This window comes from Pristis pectinata, chromosome 1 (genome assembly GCF_009764475.1).
Source record: "Pristis pectinata isolate sPriPec2 chromosome 1, sPriPec2.1.pri, whole genome shotgun sequence".
Taxonomy (NCBI): Eukaryota; Metazoa; Chordata; class Chondrichthyes; order Rhinopristiformes; family Pristidae; genus Pristis; species Pristis pectinata.
Window position 1 is genome coordinate 73,406,690 of NC_067405.1, and position 26,339 is coordinate 73,433,028.

General features: G+C 42.4%; 1 protein-coding gene across 2 annotated transcripts in view; it reads left to right on the top strand.

Moving 5' to 3' along the window:
• LOC127577496 (partitioning defective 3 homolog B-like) overlaps positions 1–26,339 on the top strand; it is a 787,668-nt gene that overhangs the window by 675,135 nt on the left and 86,194 nt on the right. For both annotated transcript variants that reach the window (XM_052028727.1, XM_052028736.1), the window contains exon 21: positions 7,750–7,882. In XM_052028727.1, the coding sequence (XP_051884687.1) occupies positions 7,750–7,882 (133 nt within the window). The remainder of the gene's footprint in view (positions 1–7,749; positions 7,883–26,339) is intronic.

Below are 26,339 nucleotides of genomic sequence, written 5' to 3' on the forward strand. Positions count from 1 at the left end.
TGAGCACCATTTTGGATCAAAAACACTGATGGTGAGGGAGGGACTGGAGACTGGTAGCAGAATTATATTGGGGGATGGGAAATGGACAGCAGGATGGGACCAAGGTATTGGTGATTGGAAGTGGAATTGGATCAAGGGATTGGAGATTGGCTGTGGGGTTGGAGCAAGGGATCAGAGGTCGGCATTGGGATCGGATTGACGGTTCGGACCTTGACGGTAAGGTTGAAGCAATGGATTGGTGCTTGGTATGGGGTCCAATCGAGGGATTGGAGATTGGAGGAGGGGTTGTATCGAGGGATTGGAGATTGGAGGTGGGCTTGGATCAAGGGATCAGAGATTGGAGGTGGGGTCGGATATAGGGATCAGACATTAGAGGCGGGGTTGGATCTGAGATGAACAGTCGGGTTGGATCGGAGAGGAGTGGGTTGAGACTGGTGACTGACTCAGGTGGGCAAATGGTTGGGGAGCTGCAGGCTGCTTATTGGTGTTGGAGATCAGCAATCAGGATGGGTCAGGGGATCGGAGACCAGCTGTCAAGATGGCCTGTAGGGATCAGCGATCTGCTGTTGAGTGAGATCAAGGAGATCTTGGCTTTGTAGATATGCCGAGCAAGCTGCACTGAGAAGACAGCATTGACCTGGAAGTCCCTCATAATATGTATCCTGGGACTGTGTGGTCCAATTTCTCCCACAGTACTACAAAGGGAGTGCTGAACGTGGAACAAATGTGACACAAGAGTGCAAGGGTAGCAAGGCAGGAATCGCTGGAGTGACAGGTTGACCCAGAAATAGTTGTAGGCACTTTTCAACATCACAACTGTCACCACATAACTGCATCATTCCAATGACATGGTAATTCTATGCAATAACACTTCTACAGAGTGCTGTGGGACATTGGATGTGGGACTGAAGCGTAAAGCAGGTAAGGATGCAGTAAATATTGCAAGTCAGTATCCACATCTGTGATCGCTCACTCCCCACACCCCCTACACCCATCCTCTTCTTTGCCCCAGCGTTCATGCCAGGATTTATTCACATTCTGTAGAGAAACCCTCTCCCAAACTACATCACATTTATGTTAAAAATGTTCTCGAAGGCTTCTTTCCAAGCAGGCTCTTGGTGAATATATTTGATCTCTATCCATGATTTGCTGTTCTTTTCCAGATCTGCTTCCATCTGTGAAGTGTTTCTGTATTTTTTAAACATTGGTGCCACTATAACTGCAAGATATATATTTTAATAATACACAAAGACCATGTTTTATCATGTACCTGCCATCTGTATGTACCCAATTAATTGGAATGGTCTGTCACATCTAGCAATTAATTTATTCTGCAGTTATGCCTTGTCACTTTCATTATCCTATCTGTTACGTCATCCCACCTATTATGCATAAAACCACAGGTGTCTACCTCCCACACTAGCAGTGTTCAACCATTCCTCTACCCAATACACACTACATTCGTGCATCTACAGAATATTCTGCCTATGGTGGAAAAGGAGGGAGGAAGAATTCTTAATATATCCAGATTTAAATGGCCCACTTCCTACGTATCCAGTAACTCCCTGCAGTTTATTGTTGTTCAGGTGACACCCTCCAACATCCTGTTGTTCAGATGACATCCTCCATCTTATTGTTGTTCAGGTGACACCCTTCACCTTCCTGTTGACCAGGTGACACCCTCCACCTTATTGTTGTTCAGATGACACTCTCCACCTTCCTGTTGTCCAGGTGACACCCTCCACCTCCCTGTTGTCCAGGTGACACCCTCTGCCTTATTGTCATTCAGGTGACACCCTCCACCTTCCTGTTGTCCAGGTGACACCCTCCACCTCCCTGTTGTCCAGGTGACACCCTCCACCTTATTGTTGTTCAGGTGACACCCTCCACCTTATTTTTGTCCAGGTGACACCCTCCACCTCCCTGTTGTTCAGTCGTTACCCTCCTTCTTACTATTGTTCAGATTACTCCCTCCACCTCCCTGTGGTCCAAGTGACACCGTCCACCGTATTCAATATTCCAAAAGTTACTCATTCTCTAATCATTCCGCTGTTTCCATGAGGAATACCCTTTGGATGATACACTCCTGTTTGTTTGCCAAGAACAATTTCCCTCTGCTCCACTATTGCGAGAAGATAGTATCTGAGGTCCTTGTGAAGAGATAAATGCAGGTTTATTTAGAACTACTTGCCAGCGACTTGTGACTGACTGTAACTTTGAAATAGATGGTCCTTTTTTCACAGTCTTGTCTGTTCTCCTGAACAAAACAAAGAATCACTAATAGCTTTCTCATAATAAACATACCGAATGCTGCCTGCAAGAACCTCCCTCATGCTAGCTGCAGGTCATCTATTCTAAATTAAAAATGCGTGACATGGTTCAGCTACAAGTAATAATGACAGAAATGCCTTCTGTCCCGTACATTTGAAGAAAAAAATTGCTTGTACACTGTGATGAATGCAGCTTTATTAAAATTCTATAAAACAGATGTTTTACATTTCAATATGCTGTGATCAGGGTTACCATTCATGTAATTGGCTGTGGAGGGTAATGTCTGTTTTATGTGGTATGAATCTTATTTTCACTTTGCGTCTGCTATCTTCACTGGTCGACTGCTGCAGCTCATACACTTATTTATTTTTGAATTCGCCTCGAAGCTGTATTTGACAAGCCCTGAGTTTGAAGCTTTAACAATCATTTTTTCTACCAAATGACTTTACCTCCAGAAGCTCAGAGCAAGAGTGCAGTGTCTCACAGTTTTGTGTGATTCCATTTACTACTCGAATTTCTGATGGCATCTCTTACATTGACAAAATGAAAATGTTAACTATTCCTGCCTCTGCTTTACCCTCCTTTACTATTTGTTTCCTCCCTCTCTTTCTCTGTCTCTCCTTTTGTGCATCTCGCTCACTTCCTTTGTCTTTTTTGACACACAAATTTTCTCTCATATGTTCGTCCTCTCTCTCCTGCATGCATCCTTTTCCTGCTCATTCCCCTGAGACAGGGAGCTGGTGCTTTAAGCTGGGTTACATCTTGGTCTCAGACTGTTGGTATTTTGGTGAAACTGTGCACCGTACAACATGCTTATGTTTATCTATATCTTTCCACCGACTGATGTTTTTAAACGGTTGGGGACTTTGAGTAGTATACATTTCTTGTTTTGTATCTCTCAGATGGAGTAGGTTGTTTCAGAAATACCTGCTGAATATGGCTTCTGTTGTTGAGTTGGTTTGGTGGCTGTGGTGATACGATTGGACATGAGGCACAACTACTGCCTTAAATTACCACATCAATAAAATTTGAAAATCGCAGAGTCTGTAACAAAATCTTGCCGTACCTGAATCCTGCTGTGATTGTGACTGGCTTCAAAAATACGCATGTTGAATCCCGGTTCCAATGGGGAGACCCTGCGAGTCCAGATTTGGCAGCAATTGGGCTATTGTGATGGTTATGTTGTTGTTCAAGTTTCCACAGAAATTAATTTGCATAATTATAAACATCATATCATCCATGTGCCGGCACTGTCAGTCATCATGATGAAATGTAATTGTTTATTTATTTGTACTTTGATATTAAATACATTGATTGATATATTTAAGCATGGTAGCCTGGTGCAGTTTTATTAATGCAGCTGAAAATGTCGTTATGGCAAAATATAAAGTCAACAAGGGTCCAGGAATATCAGCACTCTCATGAACAACCTCAACAGTGACGCAGCTCAACTTTGCCCTGCTATCATGACCAAGGAGCTTGGAGCATTGACGATATGACCAGCCTGAGAGAGACCTGACAGGCAGAAGGTGACAACAATTATGCAATTGTCTTACTCTACAGTGGAACCAGCACCCCACTGTCATCAGTACATTCACATCAACCTGGAAGCAACGAATGATGCCATAGAGGAATTCTATTCCAACTTTGAGCATTCCCTGGCACAAGTCCCAATGAGAGACAGACTGATAGTCCTTGTTGACTTTGCGCTAAAATCAACAAGAGCACAAACCTCCAGAAGAGTATGATTGAGTCATGGAGTAGGACAACACTGAAACAGGCCCTTCAGTCCACCATGTCCATGCCAACCATTGCACCTATCTATATTAATCCCACTTGCCCGCATTTTTGTCCATAGCCTATGCTTTGGCAAGTTGTACAATTGGTAGTGAAGTTAAGAAAGAAAAGTTAGCTCTGTCCTCCCAGTGAAAAAATGCATGGAACACAGTTTATCTTAATTAATACCCTGTATTGATGAACTGAAGTATGGAAATGATGCTTGCATACTCTTCATTGTACTGGGCTCCAAGTCATTGTTGACTTCTTCAGTGAAGCATTGGAAAGCAAGGGCCTTCCATAAATCATCCTGAAGATGAGGGTCCTTGGCCAATCTGCTCTGCTGCACAACAATCAAAATGCATGACCAGTCTGTGTAACGTGGATAACTTTCCATATCTCAGAAGCCACCAATCAACAAAGATAGACAGTGATGGTGAAATTCACCAACTCTCTCGCATCAGCACAGCCTTCAGCTCCCTGAGGGAAAGATTGTTTAAAGACAAAGACCTCAGGCCTGGCAACAAGCTCGCTTTCTACCCAGAAGCAGTGATTCCTGCGATAGTGGGCACTTCACAGCACAACAGAAATGGTTCCAATGCTGTCTTCAAAATCATCCAAATCCATTGAGAGGAGAGGCAAGCAATGTCAGTGATTTCTTCCAGGCCAACACTGAGACTCTGACCACTCACCCATCAGCCTCCTGAAACAAATGCTCTACTCCAAGTTATGTCACTGCAGGAATTTTTCAAGATGGATGAAAACATTTTCAAAAGTCATGGGAACCCCTGGCTTGTGAACACTCCAAATGGAGGAGCAGCACCTGGGAAAGTACTGAAGAAGTTGGGTCTGCACAACCAGGAGCATGTAGAGGCTGTGCACATACAGCAGAAGGAATGCACATCATCCCAAACAATCTAGCCACTCACCCTGTTTGCATTTGTCCGATCTGTGGCAGTGTCCACAGATCTCGCATAAGACTCTTCAGCCACCTCAGAATCCAAAGAACTGGAGGGGAAACAAGTCATTTGTCCTAAGGGCCTGCCTAAAAAGAAGCAGTGTTTCCAATAAAATTGACCTATCCACCTCTTTGTGTTATCCATTTACTTTTAAAGTAGTGAAAATGACTTCTCAAACAAAAAACATACTGAATCATTTGAAGAAAAAGGAAACTGCAGATGCTGGAATTTGGAACAAAAAACAGATGCTGGAAGAACGTCAGCAGGTCAGGCAGCTTCTGTGAAAGCAGAAACGTCCTGATGCAGGGTCTTGACCTGAAGTGTCAACATACACCATTTGCCTCCACAGATGTCGCTTCCAGATGAGTTCTTCCAGCATTCTGTTTTTTGTTACTGAATCATTTACTAGTTTAATCAGTCAATTTCTGAGTAAATATGTGAAAAACCTGTAAAGAGTACCTCCTTATGCCTGTGTAACCAGTCCAATTTTTAAGCAATAAACAATCTGCTTGACTCCTGATGCAGGGTTTCACCCCAAAACGTCAACAATTCCTTCCCCCCCCCCCCCCCCCCCCCCCCCCCCCACTTCACAGATGCTGCTCAACCAGATGACTTCCTCCAGCAGATTGTTTGCTGCTCCAGATTCCAGCATCTGGAGTCTTTTGTGTCTCAAGCCCAATTTGAAGATCCTCCTCAACTACCTGCAGTGGCCACAGTCAGCAGAAACTGTCAGTGCTTATTATTTTGACCTGGGAGCATGGCCAGTTTCATGGTTTGCGCCAGGTTTGAGTGGAATTATTTTTAAACAGTGTCAAAGTTGTAGAAAGTTACTTTGCATTTTTAACATTCTCGGATCTCTTGTGCCAATTTGACCAATCTCACCTGGTTCGAAGTAATGAACTGACTGCACACTGGCACATGGTTAATTTCCCACTGTAAATTGCCGCAGTGTGTAGGTGAGTGGTAGAAGCTGGCTGGAGTTGATGAGAATGTTGTGAGAATAAATGAGATCAGTGTAAATGGGTGGTTGATGGTCGACATGGACTTCCTTCTCTATGCTTTATGACTCTGTAGTTCTTGGAAGCCTTAACTCCTTGCTATTTTCATGCTCATCTTTGTCACCATGTCCAACTCTGGAATAAGCACCTGTATTCTCCACTACTGATTAAACTTGGACATAAATTGTGATCATTCTCAATGTATTTAGATACAGAATTAGTCAGAAGTTCTATAATTCTTAATACTTACTTAATTAAATCAAAACTGTGAAGATCAGCAGATCAGTGAGGAAGAGAAATAAAGGACTGCAGTTGCTGGAATCTAGATGAAAAACAATGATGCTGAAGGAATTCAGCAAGCCGTGGAAGGCAGCATCCGTGGAAAAAAGCAGGCGGTCGACGTTTTGGGTCAGGACCCTTCTTCAGGACTGAAGATAGGAAAAGGGGAAGCCCAATATATAGGAGGGAAAAGCAGAGCAGTGATAGGTGGACAAAAGAGGAGAGGCGGGGTGGGCACAGGGTGGTGATAGGTAGATGCAGGTAAGAGTGATAGACAGGTGCAGGGAAGGAGGGGAGAGCAGATCCACCGGGGGATGGGTCGAAGGTAAGGACAGAAAGGAAAAAAAGGCAGATAGGCTAGAAAAGGGAAGAAGAGAAGAAGCATGGTGGGGGGCAGGGATTGTGGGGAAGGGTGGTGGGGATTACTTAAAGTAGGAGAATTCAATGTTCAGTGAGCAATAAGGGTTGGCATTTTTTGGTGCCTAACATGATTTTACAGCCAGTTAAGTATACTGTTGAAGTGTTACTGGTGTATTGTAAGAAATGCAGTATCGAACATGAAATCAAAGACTGTACTAGCAACTAAATAATTAAGTTTTAGCAACTGAGGGATAAATACTGGATGGAAGTCAGTGTTCTTCAAAATACTTCTGTGATATTGTTTAGATCTACCTGGGAGAGCAGACTGGACCTCTGCTTAACATCTCTGCCCAAAGACATCACTTTTGAAAACCTTGGGCTCCAAAGGCACAATATGAAGAAAAGTAGATGAGTTCTCTTCATGACCTGAAAAGTAATAAACTGAGAGGAATTGTATTCCTAGTGCTAAATTTTAAAAATGACAATTACATCATTCTGATATCCACCATTATAATGGATAATAAAGACACAATCCAAATATTGCTTTTGATGGCAAAATTGATTTTGATAGCTATTATCTTCATTGCATCTGTAATGGATTTAAGACAAAATTGAATAGGTTAACAGGCCCATTCCTGGAAAGTAAAGAAGGGGCTGATTCAATGTACACAAGATAAACACCTGACTCGATTTTGTGTGCTGTCTATGTGGAGTTTGCATGACTGCATGGATTTCTTCTGGGTGCTCTGGTTTCCTCCCACATCCCAAAGACCTGTGGGTTGATGGGTTAATCAGCCACTTTACCTTACCCCGAGTGTGTAGTGAGTGATAAAATCTGGGAGGTGGGGGAGGGGGGGTTTCATGAGAATGAGGTGAATAAAAATGGGATTAATGTAGGATTGGTGTAAATGGATGGTTGATGGTCTGCACAGACTTGGTCACCCAAAGGGCCTGTTTCTGTGCTGTATCTTTCTATGACTCTAATTTTCAAAATTGTGAGAAACTGCTGATCTGTCTTCCGTGATGTTTAATAATGAACCCTTGAGTTGTTTGTGCCTGGGAGAGTGAGCAGGATCGACTTCTAAAACTTGTCCCATTCTGTGCAGTTCAAGACCGACCAACATGGAACGAATCCACCAGCTGAGGAAGGAGTATCACCAGGCCAGGAGGGAGGGTGCCATTCCGTCGTATGAAGAGCACGAAGGCAGGTGGCGGCCTGGAGACTACGAGCCACCTTGGGTAAGTCTCATGGGTTTTCTGTGAAGGGACCTCCACCACGCACTAACACAGTCTAACAGGGCCAGTCTCTCGTGCAACTGAACAGGCATTCAAACCAAAGTAGAAAACTACAGTGATCTAAGCTCAGATCTCTGTTGCACTGATTTCAATTACAGCTGTCTTGGAGTATGTGCTCTGCAAGCAGGAATGGAACTGAACAACGCAGGTCGAATGTATTTTGGCCAGCGGTAGGCAGCAATAAATATTTACTTATGCCACCATATGGTTTCTTGACTTGTCCCAGATGGATGGTTATTTTGATAGCCAGTTGAGAATTCTTTATTATTTATCCATGGATTTTTTTTGTGCATTAAGTTCAGATCAAGGCACTGTTTTTTCGATGATTCCTACAGCAATGTTCTTCTGTTCATCCCTTAAGGGGCATCATGTTTTTAGGATTTGCCTCTCCATGTACAGGGGAGGCAGTTCAAATGAGCTTATTTTGACTTACTAAGAAGGGAAACAAAAACAGGCAGTCCTCCTAAGCCAGGAAAACAAACAGCAGCTGATTCAGCTTCTCATGATTACTTCAACATAGTAACATTAGAAAAAGGCATTTGGGTGGTTTCAAAAGCAATGTGTTTCCGTACAACTGACTGCGGTATTGTGAAATGATACTGTGATGAACTCCTTGCAGGAGAAAAGGTTACTAATCAATCCCATACCATCTTCCCTCAGCCTGAAAGGATTAATCTCCTTCGTACTGCTGCGAATAACAAAGATGGAAAGACATAGGGCCATTGTAATAGAATTTTATATGCTGTGCTTTCTTTGAAAATTTTCATTTAATAATTATACTAATATAACAGGCACTGGAAAAAAGGATCAATTGACTGGGTGTGGTTGAAAATGCTGGAAACACTCAGTAGGTCAGGCAGCATCTGTGGAGAGAGAAACAGGTTAACATTTCAAGTCGAAGACCCTTGATCAGGATCGAAAAAGTGGGAAAGCAAGTTAGTTTTAAGATGCAGAAAGGGTGGGAAAGGGAAGAATAGGACAAGGTGAATATCTCTGAGAGGATGAGGCTAGGGCTGCTGAAGCACAGTGGCACAGCTGCCTCTCAACACCTCCTCAAAAAACTCAGTTAAGTTTGTATGACATGACCTCCCCTGCACAAAGTCATGCTGGTTGTCCCTAATAAGTCTATGCTTTTCCAGATGCAAGTAGGTCCTATCCCTAAGAATCTTCTCCAATAACTTCCCTACCATTGATGTAAGGTTCACTAGCCTAGGATTTCTATTGTCCTCCTTAAACAGAGGAACAGCATTGGCTATTCTCCAGTCCTCTGGGACCTTGCGTGTGGTTGAAGAGGATACAAAAGTCTCTGTCCAGGCCCCAGCAATCTCATCTCTTGCCTTTTTCGATAACCTGGGATAGATTCCATTAGGTTCTGGGGTGTCATATACCTTACAGTTCTTCAAGAGCCCAACATCTCCTCCTCCTTCATATCAACATGCCCAAGAATATCAGCTTCCGCTCCCTGATCTCGCTATCCTCCATGTCCTTCTCCTTGATGAATACCGATGCAAAGTACTCATTTAGTACCTTGCCCAGTTCCCCTAGCTCCACACATAAATTCCCTCTCTCCTTGAGTGATCCTCCTGGTTACTCTCTTGTTTTTGTTCTTGCATATAAAATGCCTTGGGATCCTCTTTCATCCTATTCATCAAGGATATTCCATGGCCTCTTTTAGCCCTCCCAACTCACTGTTTTAAGTTCTCTCCTACCTTCTTTGTATTCCTCAGAGGGCCTGTCTGATTTCAGCTTCCCAGATCTTACATATGCTTCCTTTTCCTTTTTGACTAAATTTGGAACATCTCTTGTCGTCCAAGGTTCCCAGAAGTGAGGAGAAGATGTATCTGGTGGTGGAACTTGATTGAATGGATGTGGTGCTTGGAGATGGTAGACCATGTAGTAAATCTACAAGAATACATCAAACCAGAGTTGGCAACTCCAATACAAAGTGACTCGGTCTTTCTTTCCATTTGACTACCAGAGATAAAGATTACAGGAACTATAGACCAACGTGTTTAAATCTAGTACGTGGATTTGATCCAAAGGTGTGAAAGAATAGCTGTGGAATGCTGTTCATGTTTTTTAGAATTCATTCTCTTAATGATGAGAAAATTCATTTAGCAGGTTCCGCCATGGGGTCCTATTAGTTCACCAGTAAAACAATGTTGATGGCTTGTTTCAGAGACATCAGCCAAGGGATTTCCTCAGACCAGGCCTGCTTCCTGCTATTGTACTCAGTGCATCACAGTCTTCTGATGGACCTTGAACCATCTGTTGTCTCTGAATATTTTGTTACATTTGTCATAATTTTCCCAATTGCATCTGACAACAACAACTTGCAGTTAATTTACAGTGTGATAGTTATTGTGTATCTCAATGTAGTTCACAGGAATGTGGGCAGACAAAATTTGACAGCCAGCCACAAAAGGTTATGTTAGTGCAGAATGACAAAATCTTGGTGAAAGAAGTACAGGGAGGCAATTCCAGAGCATGGGAGCAAGGTACTTGGAGGCACAACAGTCAGAGATGGTAAATTAAATGAGCAATGCATGAGAGGCCAAAGTTGGAGCAAAGCCACATTCTCAGAGGGTTGTAAAGTTGGAGAAAATCACTGAGGTAGGGAGAAATGAAGCCAAGGAGCAATTTAAATTCCTGGATGGCTTTTTTATAATCAAGGCTCTTCTGGATAGGCAGCAAGCCAATGTTGGTTAACAGACACAGACAGTGATGGGTAAAACCTGAAGAGTAAACTTGCCTTATTCCCATCAGATGCCAGACAGAGGTCAGCCTGCCATATTGTAAAAGCTTCAGTCATCCATAGGGTTTTTTGGATACAAGGTTTTACCTTTATTATGAAGAATGCTTTATAATGTAGGATCTCTTACTCCACGTCATGGATTGGAGCAAACGACATTCAGTGAGGCATCAACATTCGTTGCTTTATAATCAATCATGAGATTCCCAAGAGTACTTCACAACAGCCTGTTGTTTTTTATGCTATACTTTTGGAACCCCTTACAGTGCATTCATAGATTCATACAGCATGGACACAGGCCCTTTGGCCCAACTCATCCATGCTGACCAAGTTGCTTATCTGCGCTAGTCCCATTTGCCTGCGTTTGGTCCATTTCCCTCTAAATCTTTTCTGTCCATGTACCTGTCCACGTCCATGTGGGCAGGCATGGTAGTGTAGCGGTTAGCGCAACACCAATACAGCGCTGGGTTCTGTTCCGGCTGCTGTCTATAAGGAGTCTGTGCGTTCTTCCCATGTCTGCGTGGATTTCCTCCGGGTGCTCCGGTTTCCTCCCACATTCCAAAGACGTACGGGTTAGGAAGTTGTGGGCATGCTATGTTGGCGCCGGAAGCATGGCAACACTTGCGGGCTGCCCCCAGAACACTCTACGCAAAAGATGCATTTCACTGTGTGTTTTGATGCACATGTGACTAATAAAGATAACTTGTGTATCTTATTTTATTTTACCTATCCAAATGTCTTTTAAACATTGTAATTATATCTGCCTCTACCACTTCCTCTGGCAGTTCGTTCCACATATCCATCACCCTCTGTATGAAGAACTTGACCCTTTAACTCTTTCCCCTCTCACCTTAAAACTATGCATTTTAGTTTTAGACTCCCCTACCCTGGGAAAAAGACTGTGACTATCTACCCCATCTATGCCCCTCATAACTTTATAAACTTCTATAAGGTCACCCCTCAGCCTCCTTTATTCCAGGGTAAACAGTCCCAACCCTAACCTGTCTCTCCTTATAACTCAAGCCTCCAGTCCATTTGCTTATTGCTTTGTCAAAGTCAGGAATTAATGGGGATTGCACCTTTTGCTAAACCATGAGCCCCCGTCCCCCCATCTCATCTACTTTGGCATGGCACATGGATATACTGATTTGTTATATCATTCACAGGCGAGTGGGAGTTTACAAACCTCATTCCCTTACACTTAATTCATGAGCTCATAACCGATAATAAATATAAGACTACATAGTCCAAAAGAGTAGCAGAAGCTGAATATTCATATTTTGATGGCAAAATAGATGTTGGAAATCTGAAATAAAACACAAAATGTTGGAAAATTCTCTGCAGAGATTTACATGTACTACTTCTAATTTAACACACTGCATTCAGTGCTCATGATGTGGAGTCCTCTACAGTTAGGGAAACTAAGATAAGATAAGATCTCTTTATTAGTCACATGTACATCGAAACACACAGTGAAATACATTTTTTGCATAGTGATTTGGGGGGGGGGGCAGCCCGCAAGTGTCGCCACACTTCCGGCGCCAACATAGCATGCCCACAACTTCCTAACCCGTACGTCTTTGGAATGTGGGAGGAAACCGGAGCACCCAGAGGAAACCCACACAGACACGGGGAGAACGTACAAACTCCTTACAGACAGTGGCTGGATTTGAACCCAGGTCCCAGACTGGGTGATTGCTTTGCACAACATCTTCCATCAGTCTAAAGGAGCTTCCAGTTGCTTGTCACTTTAATTTTCCATTCCTCTTCTGCTCTGATCTGTCTGTCTTATGCTTCCTACACTGGTCCAACAAACTCAACGTAAGCCCAGGGAACAGTACCTCATCTTCAGGCTAGACATGTTACAGCCTTCAGAATTCATAACTGGATTCAACAGGTTCAGGTAATCAGCCATTCAAGCCTTGTATCTCATATTTCTGGCATTCAGTACTTTTATCTCTTCTTGTCATTTCAGATTTCATTCATCACCTCCTATTTACACCTTCCCCAAGACATACCTTTTGATAATCGCCTGCCTTTACCACCTTTGTCATTCAATCACTCCCAGTCTCCACACTATCACAGACATTCCCTTTGTTCTCTCTATCCCTACCCTCTTTCTCTGCAACTTAAAACTTATTTGTCTCTTAACTTTTCCCAGTTCTGTTTAAAAAGTCATCAACCTAATGTTAATTCTGCTCCTCTCTCTGTGATATCTGAATATTTTCCGTCTTAAATCATAACCCAGGGATTGATATCACGGTTTGCATTTTCTTGACAAGCTGGGCTTTGGACTTCATTGTCATCGCTGTTATCAGTATCATTGCTGATTAATGCTCTTGGTAATGGTAGTTTAGTCAATGATGTTACCATTAGAACGAATGAATAAAGCAGATCACCGGGATTTGTTGCATTGTCACCAGTTTGTCGCATAGCCAATGTAAAATGGACACTTCCCGGGGGAAAGATAATAACTAACATAAAAGTAATACAGGAAAGTAGTCATCATGAATAATTAAATAGTGAAATAATTTTGCTTGAACTTAAAGAAAAATTCTCGATAAATATTTCTAAAGGTGCAATATTGAAGCTTTATCCACAACTGTCCACTACTATTAGTATAAAATGGAATTTATTGAGTGTTTTTCAACAGAGTATTCATTCTTTCTTCCACTCATGAAAGCCTGTTCCCGACTGTTGGAAGTAATCATTTTTTCTTAACATTCAAGGGCAAGTGAATAACAAGACTTCATCCTTCTGTCCCATAATTTTCAACCGGCACTCCACAGACCAAAGGATATGTGCAAGACGATTATTTCTTTGTGTGGAGTGGTTATTTCCTGTGTTGTAAATGGTATCTCGAGAATTCTGTATTCCTTATGTTTCCATGTTTATTTCTGCATGACCAAATTATTTTTGTTTCTGTGTGTATTAATCCTAAAATAGAATATTATCAAATTGTGTTACTGACACTGCATTCTAGAGTGAGGACAGGAAATCCCATAGAATGAATTCATAGGGAGTGCTGAGGAGTGTATCAGTATTTCCAAAGAATCCCCAGGACTGTATCAGTACTTCTGGGTAGATCTACCCAAAGACTTGAATTTCTACAATACCTTTACTACCTTGCCACCCATCTTGACCCCAACTCCAATTTAACATTCTAGAAATGTGGTGACCGTTATAATGTTAAAGTTAACGTGGCCACCAATTTACTTACAGCAAGTCCACAAACATCAAATTGATAATGATCATACCAGGTACTATAAGATGTTGGTTGAGGTGTTAATATGAGGCAGGAACACCCCACCACCCCTCCACCCCACCCCCGCCATCCTCTTTCAAGATATACATAAGATTTTTCACATTCCCCTGAGACAGCAAGTGTCAGGAGTGGGCCCAGGGTCTCAAAAGCGAGAGGGCTACCCAGTAAATCTAAGATGTCGCCTCAAAAGCTGTAAAACCTTGAGACAAATTCAACATCCATCCTAAGTTTCCCACCTTTACTTAATTTATTTCTATGAAAAGTTAAAATAATTAGGAAGTTGGTTAATCTCCCTTCTTTTAACAAAGTAAATCAATCAGTAGAGAGTCATAGAGCAATACAGCATGGATACAGGCTCTTTGGCCCAATCAGTCCATGCCAACCACAGTGCTCATCCAGCTAGTCCCAATTTCCTGAGTTCAGCCCATATCCCTCTAAGCTTCACCCCTCCATGTACCTATCCAAGGGCTTCTTAAATGATTCTATTGTACCTGCCTCAACCACTTCCTCTGGCAGCTCAATCCATATACTCACCACCCTCTGCATGAAAAAGTTGCCCCTCAGGTCCCTTTTAAATCTTCCCCCTCTCACTCTAAATCTAGTTTTGGACTCCGCTACCCTGGGGAAAAGACTGTAACTGTCCACCTTATCTATGCTTCTCATAATTTTAAACACTTTTATAAGGTCGCCCCTCATTCTCCTACATTCCAAGGAATAAAGACCCAGCCTGGCCAACCTCTCCCTATAACTCAGACCCTTTAGTCCCGGCAACATCCTTGTCCATTCTTCTCTGCACTCTTTCCAGTTTAACCACGTCTTTCCTATAACAGAGTGACCAAAACTGTACACAGTGCTCCAAGTGCGGCCTCAGTACATAAAAATCCTACTCTTAGCTCCCTCCCTCGAAGCCTTTCATGGTTGGGGTTGGGGGTAAGGGTGGGAAAGAGGACAGAGTGTGTCTATCTGGAGTGTGTGTGTGTGTGTGTGTGTGTGTGTGTGTGTGTGTGTGTGTGTGTGTGTGTGTGTGTGTGTGTGTGTGTGTGTGTGTGTGTGTGTGTGTGTGTGTGTGTAAGTTCTCCTTGTCTCAATAAGCGCTGTTTGCCAATGGTTTTCAAAAAGCCCAAATTGTCATTCAAGGGAAACGCTTTATATTTTCAAAGCATTAACAGAACAATATACCCACTTATTCAATCTTAGTGACATTAGCCTAAAACAGCACCGTGATATCTGTTGTGTAGATTAGCATTTTTAGGTAGCTTAGTATGAACCATCGCCTAGGTAGCTCTGATTAAACGCTAAGGTCCCACTGTCATAGGCCATTTAATGATTATTTTTCTGGCTTCCTAACCTGTATTGGCAGCTTTAAGTGGTTGACATTCACAGTAATGTCTTAGCTTCTTGGACACTGCAGTTTAGTTATCCACCTCCCACTTTGCCTTTTCAGTGCAATTAATTCCACTGTACGAAAAAGCTGCAACTATTGAGGGACATCCCCATTGTAACTGGGGATATAATGTCAGCCTGTGAGTGAGAATTATGGTAAACCGGAAAGGTAAGTTTGTAATGAGGGAGTGACAAGCAATACAATCAATTAATTTAGATAGATGTTACCTGAGGCTCACTCAATATACTCAACTCTGAGGCAAGTGGTTATTAATTAAAGGCCATTCCAATGATTTGAGCACAAAACCTAGGTTGCCAACCAAGGGTTGTGCTGAGGGAGTGCAGCTCAACTGGAGATGCCAGCTTGTAAATGAGGTATTAATTCTAAGGTCGTGGATTCATCTGACTCCAGTGACTTGACATGAAACAAGATGTTAGGATGAACATGAAATATCTTTTGCCTATTTTGAAAAAGGCCAGGGGAGTTTTTGTATCTTGGTGATTAAGTATGTGTGTCCTTCTAAATGCTCTGGCCAACATTTATCCCACAGCCAACTTTTAGCATTGAAACATTAACCCTGTTTCTTTTTCCACAGATGCTGCTTGATCTGCTGAGTGTTTGCAGCATTTTCTGTTTGTTTTCAGACTTCCGGCATCTACAGCTTTTTATTTGATTTTCCCTCAACGGAGTCCAACCATTTCTATTTGTGGGAGCCTCCTCTGCACAAATGAGATTCTGTGTTCATTGAATTACAATTGTGAATGTAGTTCTGCACTACCACATTGGCTGTTAAGTATTTTAGAACATCCCAAGGTCATAAATAATGCTATATGAATGCATCCCCCTTTCTTCCTTTTATCTGCTGGAGCTGGGACTTTACCTTTGAGCTATGGGGAAGAGGAAGAAGTTTGTTTCTCTTAAGCATGAAGGTGGCTAAGGAAAAGAGTGCACTTTGACTTTGGTGTATTTTTGTTCCAAAGAGGAATGATGTGTGTGTGTGTGTGTGTGTGTGTGTGTGTGTGTGTGTGTGTGTGTGTGTGTGTGTGTGTGTGTGTGTGTGTGTGTGTGTGCACGCGTGCACGCACGCGTGCCCGTGTGTATGTACTCAAATTTTGGTAGTTTATGTCTGGAAGCTAATCGGGGCTAATACATCTGCCACCCATCTGCATGTCTGCTCACGTGAAATAGCATCAAACTAAAATAAATCTGTGCAGTGAAAAGTGATACTTCCATATCGTATCACTGTCATTCCAAAGCCAGCTCACTCAGGAACCTGCATCTCCAAGCTTAAGCTGAACAGCTAATGAAGGTCAGTGTGATAGTGAATTGGCACCCTCATGTCTGCAAGTTCATTTCATAGTATGTCTCATATAGTATATCTCATTAGGATTTCACAGAGGTGAACAAGAACAGCTCCTTTCAGCCTGTCGAGCCTATTCAGGCACTCAAAGTTACAGCAAGGCTGATTTGTAGTTTAACTCTGTTTATGCCCCAGTGACATAACTCACCCAACTAAAATCTGAGGCTATCTTAAATCATAGACACAACCCTCCCCACCATTGAGGACATCTTCAAGAGGTGGTGCCTCAAGAAGGTGGCATCCATCATCAAGGACCCTCACCATCCAGGACATGTCCTCTTCTTGTTACTACTATCAGGGAGGAGATACAGGAGCCTGATGGTTCAGAATCAACGATTCAGAAGCAGCTTCTTCCCCTCCGCCATCAGATTTCTGGACACTCCATGAACACTACCTCATTATTTCTTTTTTAATGTCCTGCACTTACTGCTGCTGCAAAACAACAAATTTCACATCAAATAAATCAGTGATAATAAATCTAATTCTGATTCTGATCAACCAGCATCAAAAGTTTGTATCTCCACACTGCAACAGCTCCACGAGGTATCCAGAGAGCCATGGCCAGCCAAATCATGAGGAATTGACAAGAAATATCAGATGCCCTCTGCATAGTCATACACAGTGTCCAAATGCCTGAAGTTGCACAGAGGTTTTCCCACCACAACAGACACCTCCAACTGCTTGCAAGGAGATGTCAAAGGCACTAGATAAGGATCTTAATGCTGGGCTCAACATGAGTATCGGTGTGACTATGGAGCTCCTATGCGTGGATGAAGAGGGGCAACCTGTGAATTGCCACTGTATCTGTTACAGTACAAGATCTTGCCCCTGCCACCTGGTCAGCATTGAAATATGTCTGTCATTGGGAAAAAAATATGAATATGGAAAGGCACTAAAGAAGATAAGGACAACAGAGAATATCAAGTAATCAAATTCCATTAACTTACAGTCTTTCATAACTTTTTGAGATGCAGAACAATAGCAAAAGAAAAAGCCCATCTGCTGTAGCTTCAGGCAGCACAGTCCATAGTTTTTACAGCTTGGTTGTGAGGCTCTCTGTGAGAAAGTGGTGGAGATGCTGCAACTCTGTAGATGTAGCTCTACGATATAATGCAATCGTCATGTTCCAGCAAACCTCGCGTTATGGAAAATCATGTTAAAGCAGAACAGACTGTAGTTGTCTTCAAAGCACAGATTTAAACAGGTTTTCCAGATCACAATCGCGCTATAACCAATGTAGCCCGTGTAATGCAAATAGGGTTCTCTAATCCATCAATCGCGCTATAACCAATTGGCTTTATGGAAGCGTGTGTTACAGCGGAATTACCTGGACTTGAATAGGAGCTTCCAGGACAAAGAGATTCTGAAATAATGGTGCATAAAGAATTCCCTGTGAAGGTGATAACAGATTATGTTGAAATTCTGCAGGAAGTATTCAAGTCATAAAGCAGCTGGCTGTACACAGCAGATCCATTAGTGCAGGAATACCAACAGTTCAGGTTAATATTTTGAATAGAAGTCTTACTGCCTACAAAGAAACTTGCATTTATATGTTACCTTTCATGATATCAAAACAACCCAGAATCCTTTTGATATTCCAAAAAAAAATTGCAGATGCTGGAAGTCTGAAATAAAAACAGAAATTGCTGGAAACACTCACTGGGTCAGGCAGCATCTGTGAAAAGAGAGCAAGTTAATGTTTCAGGTCTGAGACCCTTCCTCAGAACTGGGAAAGGGAGAAAACAAGTTGGTTATCAGTTGCAAAGAAGGTGTGGGAGGGATGGATCGAACAAAGGGAATATCTCTGATAGGGCTGAGACCAAATGTGTTAGTGTAACACTTAGGAGCAGCAATGATGGACTGTGGGATCTTAGGGTCCAAGTCCATAGCTCACTGAAAGTGACCAAACAAGTAGACAGGGTGAGAAAGAAGGTGTATGGCATGCTTGCCTTTATTATCCAGGACATTGAGTATAAGATTAAGGAAGTCATGTTGCAGCTCTACAAAACTCTAGTTAGACCACACTTAGAGTACTGTGTCTAGTTCCGGTCGCCTCATTATAGGAAGGATGTGGAAGCATTGGAAAGGGTACAGAGGAGATTTACTAGGATGCTGCCTGGTTTGGAGAGTATGGATTATGAGGAGAGACTAAGGGAACTAGGGCTTTACTCTTTGGAGAGAAGGAGGATGAAGAGAGACATGATAGAGGTATACAAAATATTAAGAGAAACAGATAGAGTAGACAGCCAGCGCCTCTTTCCCAGGACACCAATGCTCAATACAAGAGGACATGGCTTTAAAGTAATAGGTGGGAAGTTCAAGGGAGATATCAGAGGGAGGTTTTTTACCCAGAGAGTGGTAGGTGCATGGAATGCACTGGTGGAGGCAGGTACATTGGTCAAGTTCAAGAGATTGTTAGATAAGCATATGGAGGAATTTAAAATAGGGGGAAATGTGGAAGGGGTTAAATAGTCTTAGGTGTGGTTTAAAGGTCAGCACAACATGGTGGGCTGAAGGGCCTGTATTGTGCTGTATTGTTCTATGGTTCTAATGTGGAGGCTTTGGAAAGGGTGCAGAAGAAGTTTACCAAGATGGTGCCTAGATTAGAGGGTAAAAGCTACAAGGAGAGGTTGGACAAACTTGGGCTGTCTTCTCTGGAGCATCCAAGGCTGAAGGGAGATCTGAGAGAAGTTTATAAAATTATGAGAGACATAGATAGGGTAGACAGTCAGAATCTTTTTCCCCAGGGTAGAAATGTCAAGTACTAGAGGAAGGTAAAAGGGGGAAAGTTTAAAGGAGATGTGCGGGGCAGGGGTAGTGGTGGAAGCAGAGATAGTAGTGGTGTTTAAGAAGCTGCTAGACACGTGAATATACAGGGAATGGAGGGATATGGATCATGTAAAGGCAGATGAGATTTAGTTTAATTCGGCATAATGTTCAGCATAGACAATGTGGACCAAAGGGCCTGTTCCTGAACTGTACCGTTCTGTGTTCTATTATGTGTCTTTGTAAGTGCAGGTGTTGCTGATATCAGCTGTGAGACGTACCCAGTAGGCCAGTCTTTACTAATGGAGATCCAAAACTGCAGATGGATAATGGGGAAAAACGTCTAGTTCTGATACAGACAGGAAGAGTGAGTTACCTGAAGCTGATAAATTTGACCTGGAGTCCAGAAGGCTGCAACGTGCTCCAATGGAAGATGAGGTGTTGTTTCTCAAGTCTGCAATGGGCTTCATTGTAACAGTGCCGGAGATAGGTTAGAGTGGCAGTGGGGTGGAAAATTTAAGTGGCAGGCAACCAGAAGCTCAGGGACCCTCCTTTGGACTGAATGCAGGTGCTGCGCTAAGCGATCACCCAATCTGAATTTAGTTTCTCCAATGAAGAGGAGACGCATTGTGAACACCGAATGCAGGACTCAAGATTGGAAGAAGTGCAAATGAATCGCTGCTTCACCTGGAAAGAATGTTTAGGTCCCTGGATGGTGGGAAGGGAAGAGGTGAGAGGACAGGTGTTGTATCTCCTGCAGTTGCAAGGGAAAGTGCCGTTATTCAGGAGTGGTTGGTGGGAACAGAATTGTGGACCTGCAACTTGCAAAGGGAGCGATTCCTTTGAAATACTGGGAGGGAAAGGGATAGGAAGAGAATATATGTATGGTGGAAGACTCTTGTTGGAGCTGGCAGAAATTGTAAAGTATGAGCTAATGGATACAGAGGTTGGTGCGATGAAGGTGGAGACCAGAGAAACTATGTACCTGCTATGTCCAAATGGAGAGGAGGTGGGAGCAGATGTGTGGGACATAGATGAAATGCAATAATTTTGAAATGCTACTGGTGTAATGTAGGAAACAAAGCAATCTATTTAAGTACAGTAAGCTCCACAAAGGGAAACATAATTATGAGCAACTTATCGGTTTTATCATTGCTGTTAGTTGTAGGCAGTGTTGCAAGGAAAATCAGGAGCGAGCTCTTCAAAACTTAGTTGTAGTAAATGTTCTTTTTCTAAAACATCCAAGTGTTTTTTTTTACTTTTGGGTCGTGATGAAGTGTTCATTATTTTCTGACGTTATTTCATGTGTTCCCAGGTCAGGTGACAGTTCATTTACGCGCACAATTTTGAATGCGTTTCCAGAGTTTAAAGCTGATTTTATTAGTCCAAACCCCAATCTACATCTCCAAGTATCAGGCCATAAATCTACATTGGTCACTGATATTCCCAGAAGTGAATTCAGGAGGACTTGCTGTAGCCAGAGAGTGGTTAAAATAAAACAGTAGAGGCAATTAATATAAATGCCTTTAAGAGGAAGCCAGCTAAGTGGATGAAGGAAAAAGGAATTAAAGTTGTGTTGATAGGATGAGATGATGTAAGATGGAAGGAGGGTAGAGTGGAGCACACAGGCTGTGAATTCAATAAAATTTCACTTAAACCAAGCTGTCAGTAAAAGTGGATTTTATGAGGGCTCCCTGCTCAGCTGCTTTCTCGTTCATCAGGGAATGAAACACAGAGCATCTACTTTGCTGTGTGTGAGTAGTGGTTCACTAGACGATTAGCATGTTGGAAATCTGTGGAGCAGAATACAGGGTTATTAACTCAGAATCTCCCAAAGGGCTTTACTGTCAATTATATACCTTCTCAACCACAGATGTCATTGTCCTGTAGGGAAACATGGCAACTGGTTTATGCACAGCAAGCTCCCACAAGTGGCAATGTAATAATTATCAAATAATTCTTTAATGATGTTGGTTAAAGATGTAAGGGCATAAGAAATAGGAGCAGGTGTAGGTCATTTGTCCCTCGGAGCCTGTACTGCTATTCACCAAGATCATGACTGATCTTCTACCTCCGTGTCATTTTCCAGCACTATCCCTTGATTCCCTTAATCTCAATCTCTGCTTTGAATGAACATAACCTCCACAGCTCTCAGTTAAAGAATTCCAAAGGTTCTTTACTCTCTGAGTGAAGAAATATCTCCCTACAGTTCTAAGTGGCCTGTACCTTATTCTGAAACTCTGCCCCTGGTCTTAGACTCCTCACCTTGGGGAAATATCCTTCCTTTATCCAGCATGTCAAGGCCTTCAAGAATTGTGTATGTTTTGATGAAATCTCCTCTCATTCTTTCAAACTCTGAAGAAGACTGTCCCAATCTACTCATTCTCTCCTCATGTGACCAACCTGCCATCCCCCCGAACCAGTCTAGTGAATCTTTGCTGGACTCCCTGTATGGCAAGTACATTGTTTCCTAGGTAAGGAGACAACAGCTGTTTACGGTACTCTAGGTGTGGTCTCACCAAGGTCCAGCACAATTACTCCTGTATTCAAACCCACTTACAATAAAGCCAAGGAACAAATGACCTACACCTGCTCCGAGTGGCTTAACCACTTGCTGAACCAATTGTAAACCTCACTTAGGATTAGAGAGCTCCACTTATCTTTGTGCATTGGCATCCATTACAACCACTTGAGGTAAGTATATTTAATCTTAAGTAATACCTAACTCAAAACGCAGCAGCAACTCTGCTGTGTACTGCTGTATTTTGTGCTCAAGCACCTGAAGCCCACAAGCCTCCATCCTAGAAGCTAGCATGCTCCCAGTGATGACAGCTGACATTTAGTGCAGTTTACTTACAAGCTGATTATCAAATAGCATTTGAAGAAACTGGTGCTTACTAAGACCACAGGATGTCAACTGGGAACATTCTAAAATTCCAGCGTTCCTTGTGGAAGTTCATGATACTTTCCACAAGTGCCCTACACAAGCTTCACCGGTTGTTATTCTTTGAGACACAGGGAATGAGGGACCCTTGAAAATTATGCTACGCTTACACTTTCCTGTCATGTGTTCAGAAAATGTAAGCTCAGCTGTTATTTATTTATTGTAACTACTTATTCGGACTTCCAATCAGGAAGTATGTTGCAACAAGAGTTGCCTGGTCACCCATTAATTTGTTCTCCATGCTGTCAGGAAGAGAGTCTTAAACCTTGATCAATTTGCAGTAAGCTCCAGTTCCTTGCATGTAATTTTTCTCCCTCAGTCTGTTTAAAATATGCTCTTCAATATTTGCATTTTGGACTTGCAGGTTGCCCATGTCCCACATAGATTCTGAAACTCGGATGAACAAAATCACTGGCAATTCACCTTACTGCAGAATATTTTCTGTGCACTAAGTCACCACCATCTTTTCTAACATAATGTGACCAAACTTACTGTACTCCAGAATGATTCATGAAACACTTAAGGACTTCCCGAGAGCAGTGGTGAAGTATGATGTGACTGCCAGATGAATCCTCTCTTTTTCCCTTGCACAGTACTGGCCTTCACCTTTTCCACAGGGAATAAAGGTGCCAATTCTCTGAGCTTGACCCGAACTCTCCAGGAATCAACTAATACTTCCCCGATCCAAAAAGCCAGGAACAATCAGAAAATGTATTTTATTTGAAGGAATTAGTAAAATGATTAAGAAGCAGAAACTCGATGATGATGGTAGAGATCAGTGTGTCATTGAAGAGTTGGTGCATAAGGGAGAGCTGTAGATTCCTATGTCATTGGGATCAGTTTAGGGAGAGGTGGGACTTGTACGGGCTGTAGCATTCACACCCTGACAGAGTTAGGATCAGAGCCCTCACAAGGAGTTTCATTAGTGTGTGGGAAGAGGTTTAAGCTCATTTGGCAAGGAGATGGGCACATGAAAAAGAAAATTGAAAAAGAAAAGAAAATCGCAAAACAGATTGGCAGAGATAAATAACACCAGAGCAAGAAATAGTAAGTTTTCAAATAGGATAGGACTGAGAGAGTACAAGTAGACCTAACATTGATTTACAGTGCAAGAAGCCTACTAAGTGAGGCTGAGTGAGCTGTAGGCATAATTAAATATCTGGGATAACTGTAGTGTTGCACTCACGGAGACCTGGCTAAAGAAAGACAGGAAGGAATGTGTTCCAAATATTCCTGAATGCAACATGCAACATTGATAAAGATGAATATTGCTGGGCTGGAAAGAGAGAATGTCCTGGAATTATTCAGGAGAGAAACTATTTGTTTGAGTTAAGAACCCCGATCAAGACATGATACACCACAGGGGACTATTTGAAAGTCTTTCAACAAGTGGGAAGGGTACCGAGGAGCAAGTTTACAGGGAAATTGCAAAAGTGTGCAAAAGCCGTGCTGTGGTGAAAATGGGGTTTTGACTACCCAAATAAGGACTGGGATAGCAATAACGTTAGAGGCAAAGGAAGGGACGTGTTTCTGAACTGTCTTCAGGAGAACTTTCTCGATCAGTGTTTTTTTGGTCCAACAAAGAAGGTATCATTGCTGGACTTGTTTCTAACAAATGACCATGGTCTAGTGGGGCAGGTATCCTTGAAGAAATACATCTTGGAAACAGCAATCACATTGCAAGGTTTAGAATAGCAATAGATCAACCCATGGTAAAAATAGGCAACTGGAGGACCAGTTTCAACAGGATGAAAACAAGTCTAGCCTCAGTAAATCTATATCAAAGCTTGGCTGGCAAAAGTACAATTGAGCAATGGGATGTCTTTAAGGTGGAGGGTGAAAGGGAGGAGAAATTAAAGCAAGAGTTCTCCAGATGATCATAAAGGTGGAGAGTAAAATCGAACAGCAAAGAAGAACCAAGGGGACATTAAGTTGTTAACACAAGTGTCAAACAGACTGCTTACACAAAGCTTCAGAACCAGATTTATTATCACTGACTTATATGACATGAAATTTGTTGTTTTGCAGCAGCAGTACAAAGGCATATAATTACTGTAAATTACAAAATAAATAAATAGTGCAAAAATGGAATAATGAGGTAGTGTTCATGGACCATTCAGAAACCTGATGGCGGAGGGGATGAAGCTGGTTCTGAATCATTGAGTGTTAGTCTTCAAGCTCCTGTACCCCCTCCCAGACGGTGAGGGTCCCGGATGGTGAGGGTCCTTAGTGATGGATGCCACCTTCTTGAGGCATCGCCTCTTGAAGATGTCCTCGATGGGGGCGAGTGTTGTGCCTGTGATGGAGCTGGCTGAGTCTACAACCCTCTGTAGCCTCTTGTGAATCTGTGCATTGGAACTTCCATACCAGGCTGTGATGCAACCAGTCAGAATGCTCTCCACTGTACATCTATAGAAACTTGTACGAGTCTTTGTTGACACACCGAATCTCCTCAAACTCCTAACAAAGTAGAGCCGCTGGCATGCCTTCTTCGTGATTGCATCGATGTGTTGGGCCCAGGATAGGTCCTCCGAGATGTTGACACCCAGGAGCTTGAAGCTGCTCACCCTTTACAGGGAAGTAAAGAAGGAAATGAGAGAGACAAAGGAGAACATGAGAAAAGACTGGCAACAAACATGAAAAGGATTCCAAAAATATCCTTTAGGAATGTGGGACCAGTCAAGAGACCGCAAAGGGGGGGGGGGGGGGGCAGATTAAATTTACTGCTGAAGATTGCAAAGTGTTACATTTTAGAGGGCATGGCTGAAATACTAAATGATCTTTTACATCATTTTTCACCAAAGAAGGAGTTATTGATGGAACCTAAGCATATGAAGATGTAGCTGAGATTCTGTTTGGGCTAAAATTTGATCAAGAGGAGGTATTGGAAAGACCAGCTGCAGTTACTGTATAAATCATCTGGTCCAACTGGGATGCATCCTAGGTTATTGAGGGGAGTGAGACAGGAAATTGTAAAAGCCTTGGTTGTTATCTTCCAAACCTCTAAACATTCAGAGTAGTGCATGAGCACTGGAAAATTGCAAATGTTACATTCTTACTCAGAAAAAGATATAAAGACAAACCCAGTAACCACAGACCAATCAGTTTAACCTTGGCAGTGGGGGAATGTTCTAGAAATGATAATGAGGGACAGAATTTCAACAGTCACTTGGACAAGTTTCAATTGATTGGAAAGCCAGCATAGATTTGTTAAAAAGCAAATTGTGTCTAACTTGATAGTTTTCTTTGACAAAGTGACAATGGTTTTAGTGAAGGAAATGTGGCTGTTGATATAAATGGACTTCCAAAAGCCATTTGATAAGGTGCCACGTAATAGGCTTGTCATCAGGATTGAAAGCCATGGAATAAAAAGAACTGTAGCAGCAAGGATAAAAAAAATGGCTATGTAACAGGAAACAGAGTAGTAGTAGAAGTTTTCAGTAGAGTTTCCCAGGGGTAAGACCACTGCTTTTCATAATGTGCATTAAATATTTGGGTGTACAGGGCATAATTTTCAAACTTGCAGTTGACACAAAACTTGAAGGCTTTGTGAACAATGAGCAGGGTAGTAATCGATAAGACAGGGTGGTGGGGTGGGCAGATGGGGGGGGAGGCAGATTAAATTTACTGCTGAAGATTGCAAGGTGTTACATTTTAGAGTCATAAAGAAATACAGAACAGAAACAGGCCCTTTGGCCCCCTGAGTCCACACCGATCATCAACTACCCATTTGTACTAATCCTACGTTATCCCATTTTTTTTATATTCTCCCCACATTCTCATCAACTTCCCCCACATTATATCACTACCTACACACTAGGATCAATTTACAGCAGCCAATTAACCTATCAGCCTTGATGACTTTGGGATGTGGGACTTTCCCACTGAGTGATCAAGAACAAGAAATCACAGAATGAAGATTATTAACA